Source organism: Podarcis erhardii, assembly GCF_964252035.2.
Source record: "Podarcis erhardii genome assembly, chromosome: 16".
NCBI classification, from domain to species: Eukaryota; Metazoa; Chordata; class Lepidosauria; order Squamata; family Lacertidae; genus Podarcis; species Podarcis erhardii.
Window position 1 is genome coordinate 25,446,218 of NC_138514.1, and position 18,674 is coordinate 25,464,891.

The 18,674-nt window shown below is 47.1% G+C and overlaps 2 protein-coding genes across 5 annotated transcripts in view; one reads left to right on the forward strand and one right to left on the reverse strand.

Moving 5' to 3' along the window:
• Positions 1–15,640, forward strand: PHKG1 (phosphorylase kinase catalytic subunit gamma 1). Of its 2 annotated transcripts, none has more exons than XM_081843793.1 (10): positions 1–300; positions 2,938–3,073; positions 3,509–3,684; positions 6,913–6,967; positions 7,913–7,978; positions 9,330–9,493; positions 10,720–10,810; positions 11,198–11,351; positions 12,622–12,747; positions 13,983–15,640. In XM_081843793.1, the coding sequence occupies exons 2-10, from the start codon at positions 2,991–2,993 to the stop codon at positions 14,232–14,234; spliced, it is 1,167 nt and encodes a 388-aa protein (XP_081699919.1). In that variant the 5' UTR covers positions 1–300; positions 2,938–2,990; the 3' UTR covers positions 14,235–15,640. The 2 variants fall into 2 exon arrangements, with proteins under 2 accessions (XP_081699919.1, XP_081699920.1); XM_081843794.1 differs by having other exon boundaries at positions 1–294.
• Positions 15,520–18,674, reverse strand: part of SUMF2 (sulfatase modifying factor 2) — a 9,190-nt gene continuing 6,035 nt past the window's right edge. For all 3 annotated transcript variants that reach the window (XM_081843799.1, XM_081843798.1, XM_081843800.1), the window contains exons 7-9: positions 18,028–18,112; positions 17,355–17,523; positions 15,520–16,678 (exon numbers count right to left, since the gene is read on the reverse strand). In XM_081843799.1, the coding sequence (XP_081699925.1) occupies positions 16,570–16,678; positions 17,355–17,523; positions 18,028–18,112 (363 nt within the window). In that variant the 3' untranslated portion in view covers positions 15,520–16,569. The remainder of the gene's footprint in view (positions 16,679–17,354; positions 17,524–18,027; positions 18,113–18,674) is intronic.

An 18,674-nucleotide genomic window follows, 5' to 3' on the forward strand; every position in this document is an offset into this window, starting at 1 on the left:
CACTCCAGCAACTCAGAGAGAGCGTTGTTGCCTCTGCTGAGCTGCTCCTTCACCTCAAAGCAGGGTCACTCCTAAATAAACACTCCAGCAGTTCAGCATGCTCAAACCGTAGGGCTGGACCAGCTCCCAGGTTGCATGACCGTTTTTATTTTGGGCATTGGTGTTCCCGCAGCGGCGGAACAGTGCCCCCAGCAAATTAACAGAAGGCTGGTTTGTTGTAGCCTCAACATAATCAAGGCAATTTGTTTCTGGAGTTGCCTGCCGGATTAAGTGAACAGTTTGAGAGAAAGGAAGGTAATGGTGAGTACCAATTTACTTCGTCCAGAAATTGCTCCTATTCAGCAAAGAGATGGGGGGGGCAAGGCATTTCTTATACTCAGGACAGCCTCCCTGAAAATGATGAGCATGATATACACAGGCCCATTAATTCCAGTGGGCCTACTCTGAGTAGGGCTTAGTTGGAGACCATCCTACGTTTATGCAGGTGTAATGATTACTTTCTAAGACAATGTGTTTGTTGGGGTGGGGCTGAGTATGCCTGGAAACAGAGCTGAATTTGCACTTGGGTTCAGCTTGAACTAAAGCAGAGCACAGCTTGTCCAGAGTGTGGCTTTTTCCTCGCTGCTAGGAAATCACAGTTAGTCCCCAAGACATCTGGAACCGAGGTCACACTTTTAACCCTGAAGCTCTCAAAGCTGCTTGCTTTAAAACCCAAATGCATATGAGCTGCCTGTGTGTGTATCAGAGGAATGAGAGGCTTGTACTCTGCACATGCCTCCAAGGATTATGTCCTGAGGTGGACTGGGCTGTCAGAGCCAATGGCAGGCTATTTTGAAGCCTCATGCCACAATTGCGGGTGGGAGTGTGATTTTGTGTCACAGCACAAAATGAGGGGAAGGTTAGCCCTCCCCTTCTGTGCCGTTCGGTTGTGACCATAGGCTTTTTTAAAGCTTCAATTGTCACTAATGGCTTGTTTGTTTTTAAGCAAGCCTAATTGTATGGGATGCGGGTGGCACTGTGGGTTAAACCACAGAGCCTAGGACTTGCCGATTGGAAGGTCAGCAGTTCGAATCCCCATGACGGGGTGAGCTCCCATTGCTCGGTCCCTGCTCCCGCCAACCTAGCAGTTCGAAAGCACGTCAAAGTGCAAGTAGATAAATAGGTACCACTCCGGTGGGAAGGTAAACGGCTTTTTCGAGCGCTGCTCTGGTTCGCCAGAAGCGGCTTAGTCATGCTGGCCACATGACCCAGAAGCTGTACACCGGCTCCCTCGGCCAATAAAGCGAGATGAGCGCCGCAACTCCAGAGTCGGCCACGACTGGACCTAACGGTCAGGGGTCCCTTTACCTTTACCTAATTGTATGGGGGATCAGGGCATGAGAAGGGTGAGGAACCCTGGGTCCCGGAATGAAGATTCCCTCCTTCCCCATAGAAGGCTGAGCCCATTGAAACCAATGAGATTTCAGATGTATGTTTTTTGGTTATTGCAATTATATCCCATCTTTTTCTTTCAAGGAGCTCAAGGTGGTGTACATGGTCCTCTCTCACATCAATTAATCCCTACAACAACCCTGTGAGGAAGGTTAGGCTAAGGGGCAGCAACTGACCCCCCAAGGGTCACCCAGGGAGTTTCATGGCTAACTGGGGATTTGCACCCGATTTCTCCCAGGTCTTGGTCCAACACGACACTACTACTGCACTACTCTGGCTCTCACTAGACTTCACTGGCTTCATTCGTCCCATAGACTTCAAGGGGAACTACAAGCCAATTTGACACAATCCTATTACTGCAAGATAAGTTGCTATAAAACTCAAAGCAGTTTAAAAAAAAACCACAATAAAATTATCAGCTATTGAAGCTATTGAAAACATTTTAATAAACAAACAAATAATCCAATTAAAACATACACCAATATTCTGCATGTCTGGGTAGACTTGCCTAAACGAAAACATTTTAGCAAGTGCCAAAAAGGGTGCAGTGAAGTCACCTGCCTGGTGTCAATTGGCAGGGAGTTCCAAAGTGTGGGTCCCACCACACCAGAAGATTGATTTATTGCAAAAACGTAATGAATATAATCACCTAGCATGTGTAATAGTGCCAATTCCACAGGTGGAAGCAGTCTAGTGGGCTTGTATATAGGATAAGGCAATGTTGCATGCTGCAAAGGGCTTTGTATACTAATCGTAATACCTTTATCTTGGCTCGGGAACAAATCGGCAACCAGTGCAGATCTTAGAGCACAGGCGTTAAATGCTGACAAGACCCCACTCCTGTCAGCAATTGTGCTGTAGCATTTTGCACTAACTGCACTTCAGGATACTGTGGATTTGACTAACGTTGGGCAACACCCCATGTCAGGAATGGGGGGCCTTTTTTGGAAATTGTATCTAGCAACAAAATCAGACTATACACACAATGGAAAAAACAAGCAGTGACAACAAAATAATACAAGATCAACACAAGGAATTCTTCTTCTTCTTTGATAATAAAGTTGAAATAAAAACCTATTTTCAGTCCAAAGGCCACTTTCCCTTCTGAGCAACTTTTTGAGGGCCACGTCCCTGTGGCGCGCTCGGCCAGTGGCAAAAGTGGGCAGAGCAAGGAATGTGAATTTTAACTTTTTAAGCAGGCAATTTTTCACACATACCCTTCTCTGTTCATTGTCCAGGTAAGGCAAGTGCTGTGATCACAGTTCAAGGGCACATCCCAGTCGGGCATAAACACTTGAGGAGGATACAGAGTACTGCTGTTGAGGGGCATGGCCTGTGAAGGGTGTGTGTGGAATGGGAAGAGTCCTGAGGGCCAGTTAGAGAAGTGTAGAGGGCCGCAATTGACTCCCAGGCCTTCTGGATCCCCTCCCTGCAATAAGATTTGGTATATGTTGGAGAAGACAGCTAATTTCCTGTGGGTGTTTTTGCTTGTTTGTTTCTTTACAGCTTTTTGTCATCTTGAAGTAAACCTCTAGCAGGTTGCTGGAAATCAGGCCAAGATGACCAAGACTGAAGAAGTACCGGACAGCCATACATCTGGGGAATTTTATGAGAAATATGAGCCAAAGGAAATCCTGGGAAGGTAATGAAATGAAATGAAATATATGGGACTAATCTTGCTGGTTAATAGGCTGCATGTCCCTCAGAACCAGAATATGGATGTCAAATCAACCAGTTTAACAACTACACCACACTGGCCCTAGTACCTATATATTTGTAGATAGGGTGTAGATATATGGTTTAAAGGTAAAAGTAAAGGTACCCCTGCCCGTACGGGCCAGTCGTGACCGACTCTGGGGTTGCGCACCCATCTCGCTTAAGAGGCCAGGGGCCAGCGCTGTCCGGAGACACTTCCAGGTCACGTGGCTAGCGTGACAAAGCTGCTCTGGCGAGCCAGCACCAGCGCAGCACCGGCAAGTCCTAGGCGCTGAGGTTTTACCCACAGCGCCACCTGCGTCCCAGAGATATATGGTTTAATTCTTGCCTAAAACCTCTTTTCTCTGCTCTGCCCTACCAGGGGAGTGAGCAGCGTCGTCCGGCGCTGCATTCATAAAGTTACAAGAGAAGAATATGCAGTGAAAATCATAGATATCACGGCTGGGAATCTCTCTCCAGAAGAAGTCAAGGAGTTGAGGGACGCCACTCTGAAAGAAATTGACATACTCCAGAAGGTGTCTGGACACCCAAACGTTAGTAAGTCACGCTTTGGTTCCAGAAAGTTCTAACGGAACAACAGCTATGAATTGGGGGGTGGCGGCAAAAAATGGAGTCTGCTGGCTGTTATTTTCACTGAAGTGAAGGACCTAGACCTTGAGATCATGCCTGTGGATTTGCTTTGTCTTTATGATTCTGAACCCTGTGTCCCGCCATTTCTCAGGATAAATGTGCTGCTGTTTCAAATGCTCTGGGTAAGAACAGTGGCGTAGCGTGGGTTGTCAGCACCGGGGGCAAGGCAAGTAATTTGCTCCCCTAACCCGTGGATTTGCGCCCCCTAACCCATGGATTTGCGCCCCCTAACCCTAACCCCCAGATGTTGCGCCCAGTGCGGCCGGCCCTCCCTGCACCCCCACACTACGCCACTGGGTAAGAACATAAGGAGAGCCTGGCTGCTGGATCAGGCCAAGAGCGACCCATTTGGCCCAGCGTTCTGTTCTCACAGTGGCCAGCAAGATGCCCATTTTAAGAAGCCAAAAAGCTGGGTAGGCAACACAGCAGAGACCCCTGGGGAGATGATTTGAGGCATGGAAGAAAGAACCCTCACATAAATCCTTCTCCATCTCCTCAAACATAAATGCGACAAAAGCTCCAGGACCCCACCCATTTCCCTGAAATGTCATCTTCTTCCCTTTTTCCAATGTTACAAAGAACCCACACCTCATTGACATGCAAGAATAACAAATAAAATAAAAACAATGCAACTTAAGTAAAATCAAACATATGTGCAAAATGTTTCAATGAGAATAGAAATTGCATTTGGAAAATTATGAATTGATGGGTGTGAGGAATGATGGGGGGAAATCTGGTCTGGGATCTTGTTATAAACACCTGTGCGGCAGCGTCTCGATTCCTTGTGTGACATTTGCAGTGCAGAGAGAGTAAAATTTCCATGCCATAAAAAAAAAAAAAAAATCCTCGTTCTGCTTCCCTTGGTCATTCGCAACGGTGGACACGGTTTTCTTCCCTGTGATAGATGGTGTTCTCATTTGACACCCCCCTGCTTTAAATCCAGCCCCTGCGAGATCCCCACATGGCCCCAGCTATCATATTTTCGATGTGCTGATGAATCAGCATTACCGTAACACACAGACTATAACTTAAGGAGGACCAGGCACTCCCAGGAAAAGGCTTCCCTCTTCTTGCTATCTGCTCCTTGCCTCATGGCATTTGTACAGAGGTGCCTAATGTGCTTTTGGGACCCATTTGTAATTCCAGGGCTGATTACAGGGAGCTTCTGCCTTGGAAGATTTCCTAGACATGTGCACAGTGGATCAGCCAAGCAGAGGATCGGTTGGTTCCAGGGCCAGAACCACCTAGAGGCAGAGAGATCAAGTGTAGCTTTTCATTAGTATGAAATGGCAGCAATTTCTCAGTTACTGCATCTGCTTTGCATGCAGAAGGCTCCAGTTTCAATCCCTGGCGGCAATTCCAGGTAGGGATAAGAATGTCCCACACATTGTAGATATTGCAGAACTAGGTGGACCAATAGCCTGAGTGAATATAAGACTGTTTCTATCTTCTTATTCAAATCAGAACAATGAGGACTAGAATCATGCTTTATTCTTTGGGAAAGGGCCGTAGTTTAGTGGCAGAGCATCTGCTCTGCATGCAGAAGATCCTGGGTTCAGTCCTTGACAGCATCTCCAGGTAGGGCTTGAAAAGACTCAATTTATGAAACCCTGGAATGCCACAGACAGTCAGTGTTGACATTACTCACCTAGATCAATAGTCTGCAAGAGATATATGGCAGCTTCCTATATTCCTGTGCCCCCAAAATGGTGCATTGGGGGTGGGGGGTGGTACCACAGCATGAATCACATGAGGTCAAGGCAGCCAAAATGGCTGCTGGGTTTGTGTGATGGAAAACAGGAAGATGGCGTCTTGGATTTTGGCTTCAAAGTGTTGGAGGGTATGCTAACGTCCTTGAGCTATGGGGCCTACCATTAAGCAGCCAGCAAACCTTCTGTATGTCATACGACCTGTCCTTGCCCCTGGCCCCCAGTCTCCCTCTGCCATCACTAGCCTGTTGGCTTCAGGTGTGGCAGAGACATCCATCCCATTGCCAGTGTTAAAATAAGTTTTAACTGCCAGTCCAGTCAGCTTCTGTACATGAAACGACTTGCCTTTTGCCTCAGGCAGCCAAAATGTCCCAGACTGACTTTGCTGAGTCACCCTGCCTGAGTCACGCCATCCACAAAGGATTTTTAAACAAACATACATTTCAACATTTTACAGGCATCACAGTGGAATTTATCTATTGCTTTCCTGATATGATCACATCTCTCCCAATGTGCTATTTATGCACCATTTTAATTTAATTTAAATTATTTCATACCTGCTCTTCACCATAAGGCGTGTGACAATTATAATCTGCTCTACAGTGAAGGTGCTTAGATGCACATCTGTGGGGAGGGAGTTTCCCAATCTAGGGGCTATCACAGAGAAAGCCCTGTCCCAGCCTGTCATTCCCCATACCTCTTGGGGTCCCCTCTGCAGAGCTTAACATCTGAGAGGGTCTGTAGGGGAAAAGGGAGTCTTTTAGACATTAGGGGCCTCAATCCGTGGGGGACAATTATGCTTTGTGGTCTTCTGGATGATGTTGGACTCAAACTCCAATCAACCCCAGGAGGTCATATGACCGGTCTGGTGGCGTGGCTGGCCCCAGGTGACAGGTGAGGAAGAGCAGGCCTGGTGGAGCTGAATTACAATGCACCATTGCTCGGGGATCTCTAGTTAAATGGCCTTGGAAAGCAGGGGGCAGGAAGGATCCTTCCCAGTCTCATATCTGGGCCAGAGCCAGTAAAGTGATCTAGACCAGAGTTTCCCAAATCTTTTCAGGCCATCACAATAAAATTCAAAACAATGAATTGCACATTTATTCAAAATCCAATTAAAGCTATTTAGTTTAACTAACACAACAAAACGAATGGACCTGATCTAGTGTTGCCAGCTTTTAAAAGTTTAATTTACACTGGGTCAGAAATGATATAAACCAGCTTCCCCGGTTGATCTTGCACAGATATCCGCACTGATTTTTAACTGCAGTTCCTAGGATATCTTGAAGGAAAGACATCATCAACATTAGAGTGGTATAGAACAGTTTGTAAAAAGCCCAGTTCAGCTTTCAAGCCCAGATTTTGTGGAGGTGGTGAGTGCTTCAAAGGTGATCCCACATTGCTAAGAAAACCATCTTTTCTTTTGCAGTCCAGCTGAAGGACAGCTTTGAATCCAACACGTTCTTCTTCCTGGTGTTCGACCTGTAAGTACTGGTGTTTTTTTAACCAGCGCATCATACTGAGAGAGCGAGATTTTGCCATGGGCATCCGGGCTGGGGCTTACAAACAATATAATGTTTGGAAATGGTTTGGGGAGCATTTCAGCTAGTGAAAAATGCAGCTACTCACCTGCATACAGGCTCGAGTCACCATATTCGTGGGTCACCTGTTTTGAAATCCAAGAAGATCCCTGCTGGATCAGAGCAAAGGTTCATCAAGCCAAGCCTCCTGTTTCTCGCAATGGTCAACGATAAACGTTCCCATGGCATGAAGGGAGCAGCTGTTCATCCCTCCGCCTCTCTGTTGTGGGGCTGGCTCAGATTTCCCCGTAACCTTTGCTAAGGTCTCTGCTGCTGTCACAGATCCTTGGGGGTCTATTTTTAGCCGCCCCGCATTTGTGTAATAGCTGGTGTGGCGGCTGCTTTAACCGGAGTTTTTCCTGCACAAACATTCTCGATACATGTTTAATGCACTCTGAGTAAGCAAATTCTCCTAACATCCGTTTCAGACACACTTTTTCTTACTTCTCTTCACATATCTATTATCTGTCAAAGCATATACCATAATTCATTCATAATGATACAGTCATTAGAATTTATCCAAATGTATCTTCTGGCAGAAATTCTGATTCCCATGAGTGCTTTAAATATGTACCCTGACCTGGCTGAGATCTTACTAGGCCATATCCCCATTTCTGACCAAGCTTATCCTTTGAACCATGAGGACCAGAGGCTTAAAAAAAAACACCCCAAAACCCTGAGATTTGGAGGCCAGTTGAAGTAAACATTGGAAGTTTTAGGAGTGCTGTTCGATCTGTAAAAGGGGAAAGAGGAATTGTGAAGCCTTCAACCTTCCCCACATCAGCTAATGCCCTTTGCTTCTTATTTAGCTTATTTTTGATGTAATTTTGTTTCCCTCCCTCAACTTAGAATGAAGAGAGGGGAGCTCTTTGATTACCTCACAGAGAAGGTGACCTTAAGTGAGAAGGAAACCAGGTAAGGCATTTCAGCCCCCTCTGTTTCAACCGCCCTACAGAGACAAAATGGGGGTGATAATACCGGCCTACCACACAGGGCTGTTGTGAGGCTTGATTAGAGTTGTCAACCTATCCCCCTGCCTCTGCACCCCAGGTCTGGTTTTTTGCTCACACAAAATATTTGCCTGGCAAAATATTGGGAGTTGGGTTTTCTAGAGACACGAACCACTGTAATAAGAAGTCTGGGTCTGAGCCCGAGAGAGAGAACAGATTTGCTCTGAAGACAAGTGTCCTGTGAATTAATCTTTGGACAGGATTGATTAGAAAGGGTTGATTTAGGCATGACAAGTGGCTTTGTGTTACCTGGAATGTCAGGATCTATGTGTTATCACCAACAACTGTGGGTGGGGGCTGCTCCCCTGCTCACATTGCTTGCCAACTCCCACCCAACTCCCCCATCTCCTCAGAGCATCTCATGTCCCTCCATCCTTACTTTATTCAAATCTCTCCTGTTGTTGAAAGCCACCATTATAAAACCTGCCTTCTCTTTTTGCTCCCCACCTCGACTTCATGCAAATCTAGCACTACAAATCCTCCTACGGGGCTGTGTGGTGACAGCCTTATATTTCTATGTCTGTGTTATAATTATACAATTGTAAACAAAACAACTGATAAAAAGACAAGAGAAGTATACTACAATAGCAACTTTATCTGTTTCTCGTTATAAATTTAGGGTGCATTTAATTTCCCTCTAGCCTCACTTTTTGTAGCCTGTGTATATATATTTATTTAATTTATTTCATAAAATTTATACGCTACTTGGTTGTACAAAAAACAAACAAACCTCAGAGCGATTTGCAAAAATAGATAAAACAATAAAATTACCAATAAGAAGAATTAACAATAATTTAAGACTTTTGAAAAGGTAAAATAACAATGGACTAAAAACAGATTAAAACTCGTGCCAGCTTTCTGAACAAATTAGGGTTATCTAATCAATGTTTTAAGAAGGTGCATAAAAAGAGTACATTGAAGGCACCTGCCTGATGTTAAGAGGCAGGGAGTTCCAAATTGTTGGTGCTGCCACACTAAAATATTGAATTGTTTATGTTTCTCTTTCTCTCTGGGTTAGGCAATGTGGTGCCCTCCAGATGTTGCTGGACTTCATCAGGCCCAGCCAGTATGGCCAATGGTCAGGGATGATGGGAGATTCCAGCAACATCTGGAGGGTACCACACAGGCTCCCCTGATCTATCCATCCATGCATCTACATACCGGTACTTCAGCAAAGCAGTAGGGAACAGGGTCGCCCATCTTCTACTTTGGATGGTTTCCTTTTGCTAAGAAGCATCCGCTCTCTCTCCCTGCAGGAAGATCATGCGTGCTCTCCTGGAAGTCATCCAGTATCTCCACAGCATGAACATTGTCCACAGGGATCTCAAGCCGGAGAACATCCTTCTGGACGATGACATGAACATCAAACTGACCGACTTTGGCTTCTCCTGTCAGCTGCACAGAGATGAAAAGCTCAAAGGTGGCATGGCGGGCTTATGGCAAAGATTGGAAACTGTGGGGTGGTGAAGATGGAGGCTGCATTCTAACCCCTGCCCCTTAAAAAAAAAAGGAGGAAGCCGCTCCATATCAGGGGTGGGAACCTTTTTCAACCCAAGGGCACATTCCCTTACAGAAAAACCACCTGGGGGCCACTGGCTGGAGTGGGTGGGGCCAGAGGCAAAAAGTGGGTGGAGCAACTGGTGGGACTCTTACCCTGGTACAATATGGAAACTTAAACACACACACACACACACATTCACCATTGTACCCAAGCAAGCAAAGGGTTTTATATTATTATTTGATTTGTTAACAAAAAGAAAGTGCAAACGTGACAGACAGAAAGAAAACAAAGAATAGAAACTGTAAATCCTAAAGTGTCACAGCTTGGAAAGAGAAAAGTTCAAAGTTATGGCACAGCTCCTAAGGGAGGCCAGAGAACACTGAGGGAAATTGCTGCATGTTTGTTTTATTCATCTTGTGTCCAGAATGGGAACAAATCCAACAAACATTATTGGTGTTCCCTGTTGCTGTTTTCTGCCCCCAAACCATGTATTGTTGATGAATTTCCCGCTAATTTGCATTGTGTTCCTTTGCCCTGAAATGAATGGCGTGAAATTAGGTAAAATTTTGCCATTGCTAAGAGATGAATAATGTAGTTTTTGCCAGGTGAACTGCAGTAGAAGGGAAACAGTGTTGCATGCTGTGTAGACAGAGCGGAGCAGAAATAAATTCCTTCCTACAGCCTTAGTTTTAAGGGATGCATTCTGCTCCAGGGCCGGAAGTTCCCCATCCCTGCTCTATACTGAGTCCATCTAGTTTAGTATTGTGCACATTGGCCAGCCAGGGTTTCAGACAGGGGTCTTTTCCAAACACTTACCTAGAGGTGCTGTAGATTGAGCCTGGAAAACCTCACTGTGCAAACCATGAGTCAAAGCCCTTCCTCATTTTACAAGCCCAGGATCATACAGTCCTGCAGCATCTGTCTAGACAAAAAAATCCTGAAACTGGCATGTTTCCCACACTCATCTGGTTGGCCACTGTGAGAACAGGATGCTGGACTAGATAGGTCTTGGCCCGATCCAACAGGCTCTTCTTAGGTTCTTAACTTGCTTTGAGCCAATGGGTTTAGCAGGATTTTAATAATAATTAATACTAACTGATATTACTTTTAACAAGTGTTTAGCTTTTTATTCCTTTTCTTTGCAGAGATCTGTGGAACTCCTGGCTACTTGGCTCCTGAAATACTAGAATGTTCCATGGATCCAGACCATCCAGGTTATGGGAAGGAAGTTGACATGTAAGCAGAACCAATATATCATCATGGGGTGGGGGAGTAGACTTACCTAAAAGATCACAAACCCCTTGAGGAACCTACCTGGGTGCTCAGGTACTCAGGGAAGCACCTTCTCTTGATCCCATCAGCATCAGAAGCACAGCTGGTGGTGACACATGAGAGAGCCTTCCCCATGGCTGCTTCCAGATTGCAGCATTCCCTCCCCAAAGAGGCCAGACTGGCTCCCTCCTTGTTATCCACCCACCGGCACACTATTGGAATTACCCAACACTTCTATCTTCATCCACCCTTCGTTCTCCGTGACTCGTGATGCGCGTTGTGTCTGCTTTACATTATGCACAACTCAGGCGCAGATGCATTTAATTATGGGAGTGGGATTGCTTGTTTCAGGTGGAGCACCGGAGTCATCATGTACACCTTGCTGGCAGGATCCCCTCCATTCTGGCACCGGAAGCAGATGCTGATGCTGAGGATGATCATGAACGGGGACTACAAGTTCGGCTCCCCAGAGTGGGACGATCAGTCGGACACCGTCAAGGACCTGGTGGGTGGTCTTTCAAGAGGGAGGGCGGAAGGGCCATAGCTCCGTGGCAGAACATCTGCTTGGCATGCACAAGGCCCCGGCTTCAACCCACACTATCTCCAGGTAGAGCCCCTCTACCTGAAACCATGGAGAGCTGCAGCCATTCAGTGTAGACCAGGCTTCCTAAAACTCTGCCCTCCAGATGTTTTTGGCCTACAACTCCCATGATCCCTAGCTAGCAGGACCCAGTGGTCGGGGTGATGGGAATTGTAGTCTCAAAACATCTGGAGGGCCGAGGTTGAGGAAGCCTGGTGTAGACGATAGTGAGCAAGGTGGACCCAATGGCCTGGCTGCATATAAGGCAGCTTCCTAAGTTTCTGTGAACAACAGATTTAAAGTATAATATTTTGTTGTTTAAGCAGAAGGGGCTGTAGCTCAGTGGTGGAGCATATTTGTTGCATGCAGAAAGTTTCAGGTTCATCTCCATAGGGTAGGGAATGTCCCACTTCTGAAACCCAAAGAGTCAGTGCCAATCAGTGTAGACAATAATGTGCTAGATTCAGGGACAGACTTTGGTAATATGGTGTCCTGAGCAAGGAAAACATTTGGTGAGCCCCTTGCCCATATATTTCTTATTTTCACAATAATTTCTTTTTGTACTTGGGAGTAGGTACTTCTATTATTAGCCCCCTTGGCTTGGTGCCCCATGTGGGGGAACCACCCACACCACCCTACATCTGGCGTAGCTAGATGGCCTGACTCTGTATAAGCAGCTTCCTATTTAAATTGGCCCTTTGTTTAGAATCAAGAGGACTAGAATCTTCCTTTATTTTCAGTATAGGTAGCTTCCTATGTTCACTTACCAGGTCTCCTGACTCTCAGGAAGAAAAGGCAACTCAAAGGACAGAGGTCAGAACAATTACAAACAGGATACAGAAAGTGAACTGAGATTTTACCCCCTTCCACACTTATAATGCCAGACCTTTAACTATACCACCTGAATTTTCTGGGGTGCAATTGAATCCCCCTTGAAAACAGAGACAGTCTGAAAGGGTCCACTGTCTCTAAATCCCACGGGTGACCCCTCATTCAAGGCCTGAACAATTTATAATCAGGCAAGCAAAAGGAGAGAAGGGTTTGATTGCTAGGTATGTGCCAGGCTATGATCTGTGGCTGGTGAGCTCTGACTGGCGCAGGGCAGATGGCAAATTGTCTGGGCCCCAGTTCGTGCTTTAGCAGCCCCAGAAGCCTTCCTGCAGCCCAACCCGAGCTCTTCTTCCTCTGCCTATAGATCGCCCACTTCTTGGTGGTGAAGCCGCAACACCGCTACACCGTGGAAGATGCCCTCGCCCACCCCTTCTTCCAGCAGTACGTCGTGGAGGAGGTCCGACACTTCAGCCCCTTCCGGAAATTCAGGGTAAGGGAGTTAGCCAGGTCCTGCTGGGGGGCTCACCTGACCCAGTGTCTGACGCCCAGATGTTGCTTGTCACCATAGAATTGCAGTCCTTTCCCCCTTCTTTAGCTGCGATTATTGCATTGCTGGGGGTTGAATATGACCCTTGAGATCCTTTCCAACTCTAAAATTTTATGACATGGCCTGCTGTGCACTGGAAGCTCCTCCTTGCTCTTTTTATCACTTAACTCTCATTTCCTCAGGCATCATAAAGCTGTGCTGGCTGAGGCTGATAGGAGTTGAGAGTCCAAAACAGCTGGTGACTGCAGCTTGGGGAAGACTGGTCTAAACCTAGTAGTACAGATGTCCTCTGTAGAAGCTGACCTAAACAGGTTTTCCCCTCCCAAAAGTCAATTATTGACGCTGAAGATCATTTCAAAGCAGTTAAATTGATATAGATTCCTCAGTCAAAAGACAGGCAATGAGTCAATGAAATGCTCCCTAAACATAAGGGGCTGCTGGATGAAGCGAACAGCCCAGCTAGTCCAGCATCCTGATCTCACAGTGGCCAATCCAGATGCCTCTTCTGGGAAACCCGCAAGCAGGATCCAAGCACAAGAGCACACTACCCTCCTTCCAGAAACTGGTATTCAGAAGCATTGCAGCCTCCGACCGTGGAGGCAGAGCATAGCCATCGTGGCTAGTAGTCATCAATAGCTCTCTCCTCCGCCATGAATTTGTCTAATCCTCTTTTAGGTAAAGGTAAAGGGACCCCTGACCGTTAGGTCCAGTCGTGGCCGACTCTGGGGTTGCGGCACTCATCTCGCTTTATTGGCCGAGGGAGCTGGCGTACAACTTCTGGGTCATGTGGCCAGCATGACTAAGCCGCTTCTGGCAAACCAGAGCAGCGCACAGAAACGCCGTTTACCTTCTCGTCAGAGCAGTACCTATTTATCTACTTGCACTTTGACGTGCTTTCGAACTGCTAGGTTGGCAGGAGCAGGGACCGAGCAACAGGAGCTCACCCCATTGCGGGGATTTGAACCGCCGACCTTCTGATTGGCAAGTCCTAGACTCTGTGGTTTAACCCACAGCGTCACCCGCGTCCCGAATCCTCTTTTAAAGCCATCCAAATTTGGTGGCACTCACTGCCTCCTGCAGAAGTGAGTTCCGCAGTTTAACTATGTGCTGTCCTTTCATTTTATCAGCCTACAGCCCTCGTCACTGAGTTTCTAAACGTGTTCCATCTCCCTCTCCAGGTCATCTGCTTGACTGTCCTGGCATCAGTCCGCATCTACCTCAACTACCGCAACGTCAAGCCCATCACCAGGGACGTGCTGCAGCGGGACCCCTACAGCCTGAAGCCTGTCCGCAAACTGATCGACGCTTGCGCCTTCCGGATCTATGGGCACTGGGTGAAGAAGGGTGAAGCCCAGAACCGGGCTGCTCTCTTTGAAAACACTCCCAAGGCCGTTCTGTTCAGCTTGGCAGCCGAGGAAGAGTTGTTCTGAGTTCCAGCACGCTCGGTGGTCAGGCGAAGCCTCCCAGCATGTTAACAGCTAAAGCAAAACTTTATTATTTACTTTTAAAAAAACAACAACTCATATTGCCTTTTCTCCATGGAGCTCAGCAACACTTCCTGCTCACCATTTTTATCTTCCCTGCAACCCTGTGAGGTAGGCTAGGGTGAGCAATCTCCAGAGAACTTTATGGCTGAGCTGGGGTGGAGATTTGAACCCAAAGTCTTAGTCTGGCAATCTAACCACTATACCACATGCTCTCATTATATATACTTTCCTTAATTACACAGTCTGAGACACACCAAAATTATAACAGTATAGTAGTGCTCTAGAAACTTGCAGAATTTTGTCTGGTTTTTCTTCCTGGACTGGGGGGGGTAGGGTGGGACATTGTTTAAATCTTTAACCAGCCCCATCCTAAGAGTGGCGGACAAAAATATGCAAGGCGATATATGCTCAGAAATTAAATGCAGGCATCGAATATTCCTGCATTGCAGGGGCTTGAACTCGATAACCCTTGTGGCCCCTTCCAGCTCACAATTCTGATTCTGTTAACAATTTTGAAGCGGTAAACTCCAGCCACTGAAGGGTCATCTCCATGCAACGTAAAAAGGAGTGGATGGCAGGAAAAAATTCAACAGGGCCTCTGGAGAAACTCAACAGGTGAAGCAAGCTTCTTTTCACCCCCAGCGTATGGCTGCTTAAATGAGGCAGAGAAGCTGCTGTATGGAAAGGAGTCCCAAGGCCCTTAAACCTCTTAGAAATATTGAATTTGCTGCCCCAAGAAATCTTTTAAGACTAGACAAATGCATGGGGTTTTCCAGGAGCTGTGAGTGGCAAGAGATAAACATGGAACCTCCAGTGTCAGAGGCTGTATACCTCAGAATACCAGATCATAGGGCACAAACAATGGGATTGGGCAGGGGGAGTTGGGGTTGCCTCTTGCTTTCAAGTTCGGCTTCTCGTGTTCCTGAAGGCATCTGTGCAGCCAGCGTTGGAAACACGGGTGCTGGACCAGGAGGGAGGCCTGTGCCTCCTCTGGTTGGCCTGCCATGGACTCTGGAACACAACTGCTGCTTCATGTCTGTATTGTGATGCCCAGTGGCAAAGTGAGTGTCCAGCAAGCCTTAGAAAAGGTGCTGATGAACTACAACTCCCATCAGCCCTAGCAAGCACAACCAATGGTCAGGGCTGATGGGAGTTGCAGTTCAGCAACATCTGCAGGGCTAGGGATGTCCCCCACACTTCCTGCTATATATAGCATCAGCCCAATAGCTCAGGGGTGTGAAATTATTTATTATGACTATTTATTACAGCTGCACACACGGAAGGGAATGGATTGGTTTTGTAGGGGAGGGATTGATTTAAGAATGAATAAATGTGCTTTATTTATTGGATGTGGACTTTTGTTCATTGCACAGCGACATCTTGCTTCCTCGAATCACTTGCTTAGCGACATCTACAGGGTTCTTCATATAGCAGGGGGTTCAACTAGAGGACCATTTGGTCTCCTTCCAACTCTAGAATCCTATGATAAAACAGGCGCTTCCAAGTTATAATCTGTTTATTCTGCAGTGTTCTGCAGCTCAGCCTCCCACAATCTGGTACCCTCTGGACGTGGCTGGACTCAAACTCCCTTCAACCTCTCTGGAACATTTGCAGGGAAGGGTGACCCAGACGATGAAGGGTCTGGAAGCCAAGCCTTTTACAGGGAGCAGCTGAGGGTGTTGGGCATGTTGAGCCTGGAGAGGTGAAACAAGACCCCTCTTCCAATTTCTGAAGGGCTGCCACTTGGAAGATGGAGCAAGGTTATTTCCTGCTGCTCCAGAGGGTCAGACCTGAAACAATGGATTCAGGAAAGGAGATTCCAACTAAACATTACAAAGAAACTTCTGAGAGGAAGAACAGTTGGACAGAGGAACAGGCTCCCTCGGAAGGTGGTGGACTCTCCTTGGTGGGAGGTTTTTATAGAGAGGTTGGGTGGCCTTCTGTTGGTTACAGCAAGGTTGTAGGTTCAATCCCCATATGGGACAACTGCATATTCCTACATTGCAGGGGGTTGGACTAGATGATCCTCAGAGTCCTTTCCAACGCTATGATTCTGATATAGAGCTGTAATTCCTGCATTGCCGAGGGTTGACCCTTAGGGTCTGACCACATATGAAAGATACCAGGTTGGGGAAGGTGCCTTTGCCTCAAACTTGCAGCAGCATCAATTCAGCCCTTCCTAAACCTCCTTTTTCAAGAGGCTCCTCCCCAGAACCAAAGTGGGGATCCGGTCTCTCCACGGGAGAAAAGGTCTGTGTCCTTTTGGGAGGAAGCACCTTCAGAGCTCTGCTTTTTCGCTCCCAGTTGCTGGGGGCGGCTGCTCGGCAAGGCTGGCAGCACACCGGAAGCTCAGGTTGTCCGAGGCAGAGTCTGGAGTGTTCCCCATCCTAAGGAGCGAAAGGAGGAAAGGTTAGTTCCCAAGAAGCTGCTTCATACTGAGTCAGCCCACCTCAGTATTCTTGGCACTGACTGGCAGCAATGGCTATCCAGGGAGTCTTTTCTCAGCGCTACTTAAGAGAGGCCACTGGGACCTTCTGCATGCCAGGCAGCTGCCCTGAGCTCACAGCCCTCCCTTTGAAGGTCCCTCGGCCTCATGAACCTAAATCAAGGGCTCTACAAGAGGATCAGACAAATTCAGAGGAACGTAAGACGCTGCCATCGACAGAATCAAACCATCAGGTCCATCTAGTTCAGTACCATCTACACTGACTGGCAGCAGCGCTCCAGTGTTGCAACCCCGAAGTTCTTCATCCCTGTTAGAATCAGTGCTATTTTACTCAGAAGTAAGCCCCACTGACTACTGCAATATGGACTACTGTCAAGTGAATGTGGCTTAACACTTCAGGGAGAAATGTCGCCCGTGTGTGTTTTTAAAAACCATTCCCACAAAACCAAAATTTCAGAGATTTAAATTGTGAAACCTCAGTTACGACTGTCAGATTCAGAAAACGGGAGTCCATTTTGGACAGCTGAGGCGTTCAGTTTTCAAAATGAGTGCTAAATATTAGTGGGTGGAGCAGGTGGGTGGGGCGATGCTAATGAGGAGCCCAAGGGCCAACCTACCTTGTTGTCAGCTGAGCCTTGTGATTGGCTGATCCGTCCACCGTGTCAATCCAAGAGGCTCCCCGCAGAACACGCATCCCTTGAGCAGAGTGGCGGACCCCGGTAGGCCCCTCCGGACTATACTCTGAGTCTGTCCATTCCCAGGTATTTCCTAACAGGTCATATAACCCTGGGATACAGAGCAACAGCAGTTGGTTAGGCTACTTGCTGACCTCCTAGAAGCTCATTGGGGAGGAAAATGCACTCTGCACATGTTCAGGAACCAAAACTACTGTAGCTCATTGGCCAGGGCTTTTCAGGTGGGTGGGATGGCTAAAGGAAGATTCGAACAAAGTCCTGGTAACAGAGTATGGAATCACAAAAACATAGAGTTGGAAGGCCATTTCGTCCAACAGCCCCTGCAATGCAAGAATCTTTTGCCCAACGTGGGGCTGGAACCCACAACCCTGACCTTAAGAACCTCACGCTCCAGTGACTGAGTGATCCCAGGAAGTTTTGTGGAGTTTAGGAGGAGTTGCCAGTGTGGCATAGTGGTTAGAGTGTCAAGACTAGGACTTAGACCAGGGTTCAAATCCCCCCTTGCCCATCATGAAGATAACTGGGCTAGTCTCTGCCTCTCAGCCTTTGCAGGGTAGTTGTGGGGATATCAATGCAATAAATACACTTCCCTTACCGTAGTTGTTCTGAGGAGGAAATGCAGCCACTGGGGAGACCCCATGGTAGCCGTCTTCGGCTGTGTCGACAGCAGGAAAATCACCCTGTGGAGAAAGAGGGAAGGAGCATCCACTCAATATTTGTGTGTGTGTGTGTGTTGCACAGCTGGAGTCACCAGCCCCAAAGGACACCCCAGGGCATAAGCCGATTCAGTTGTAACTAAGAGCAGCAAAACGTGAGAACTGGCCTTGAAAAAACACTCAGGATCGCGTCCGTTAAGAAGCTGCAGAAATCTGGTAATCCTTTCAGGCTAATGTCTCTGATATGTTAGGATACCATATACCCTGGGAACCTAAAATATTTCTGCTTGGTTATCCTGTTATTGCAGGAAATGATCAAAAAATAGTGTGTCAGTGTTATAGCTGCTGCTGAGATTATAACAGCTAGTAATTGGTGGGTGGCAATGACTGATTTAAGCACATCCAATTCATGTGCGGCCACGCATGCATCACAGTGACTGGGAAGTGGCCAGAACAGGGGCTTATGCCTGCTCCGTCATTGTGCGAGATGACCTGGAACAGATTGGGGGTTGCCTGCATGTCCAAATGGATCGAGAAAAAAATATTTACAGTAACTATGATTAATTGACTTATTGCAAAATAATAC

Bases quoted from the DNA above. Each gene is read 5' to 3' on its own strand.
- PHKG1 (XM_081843793.1), top strand. From the start codon at position 2,991: ATGACCAAGACTGAAGAAGTACCGGACAGCCATACATCTGGGGAATTT. The intron at 6,968-7,912 runs GTAAGTACTGGT...CCCTCAACTTAG, and splicing joins TTCTTCCTGGTGTTCGACCT to AATGAAGAGAGGGGAGCTCT. The intron at 12,748-13,982 runs GTAAGGGAGTTA...CTCCCTCTCCAG, and splicing joins GCCCCTTCCGGAAATTCAGG to GTCATCTGCTTGACTGTCCT.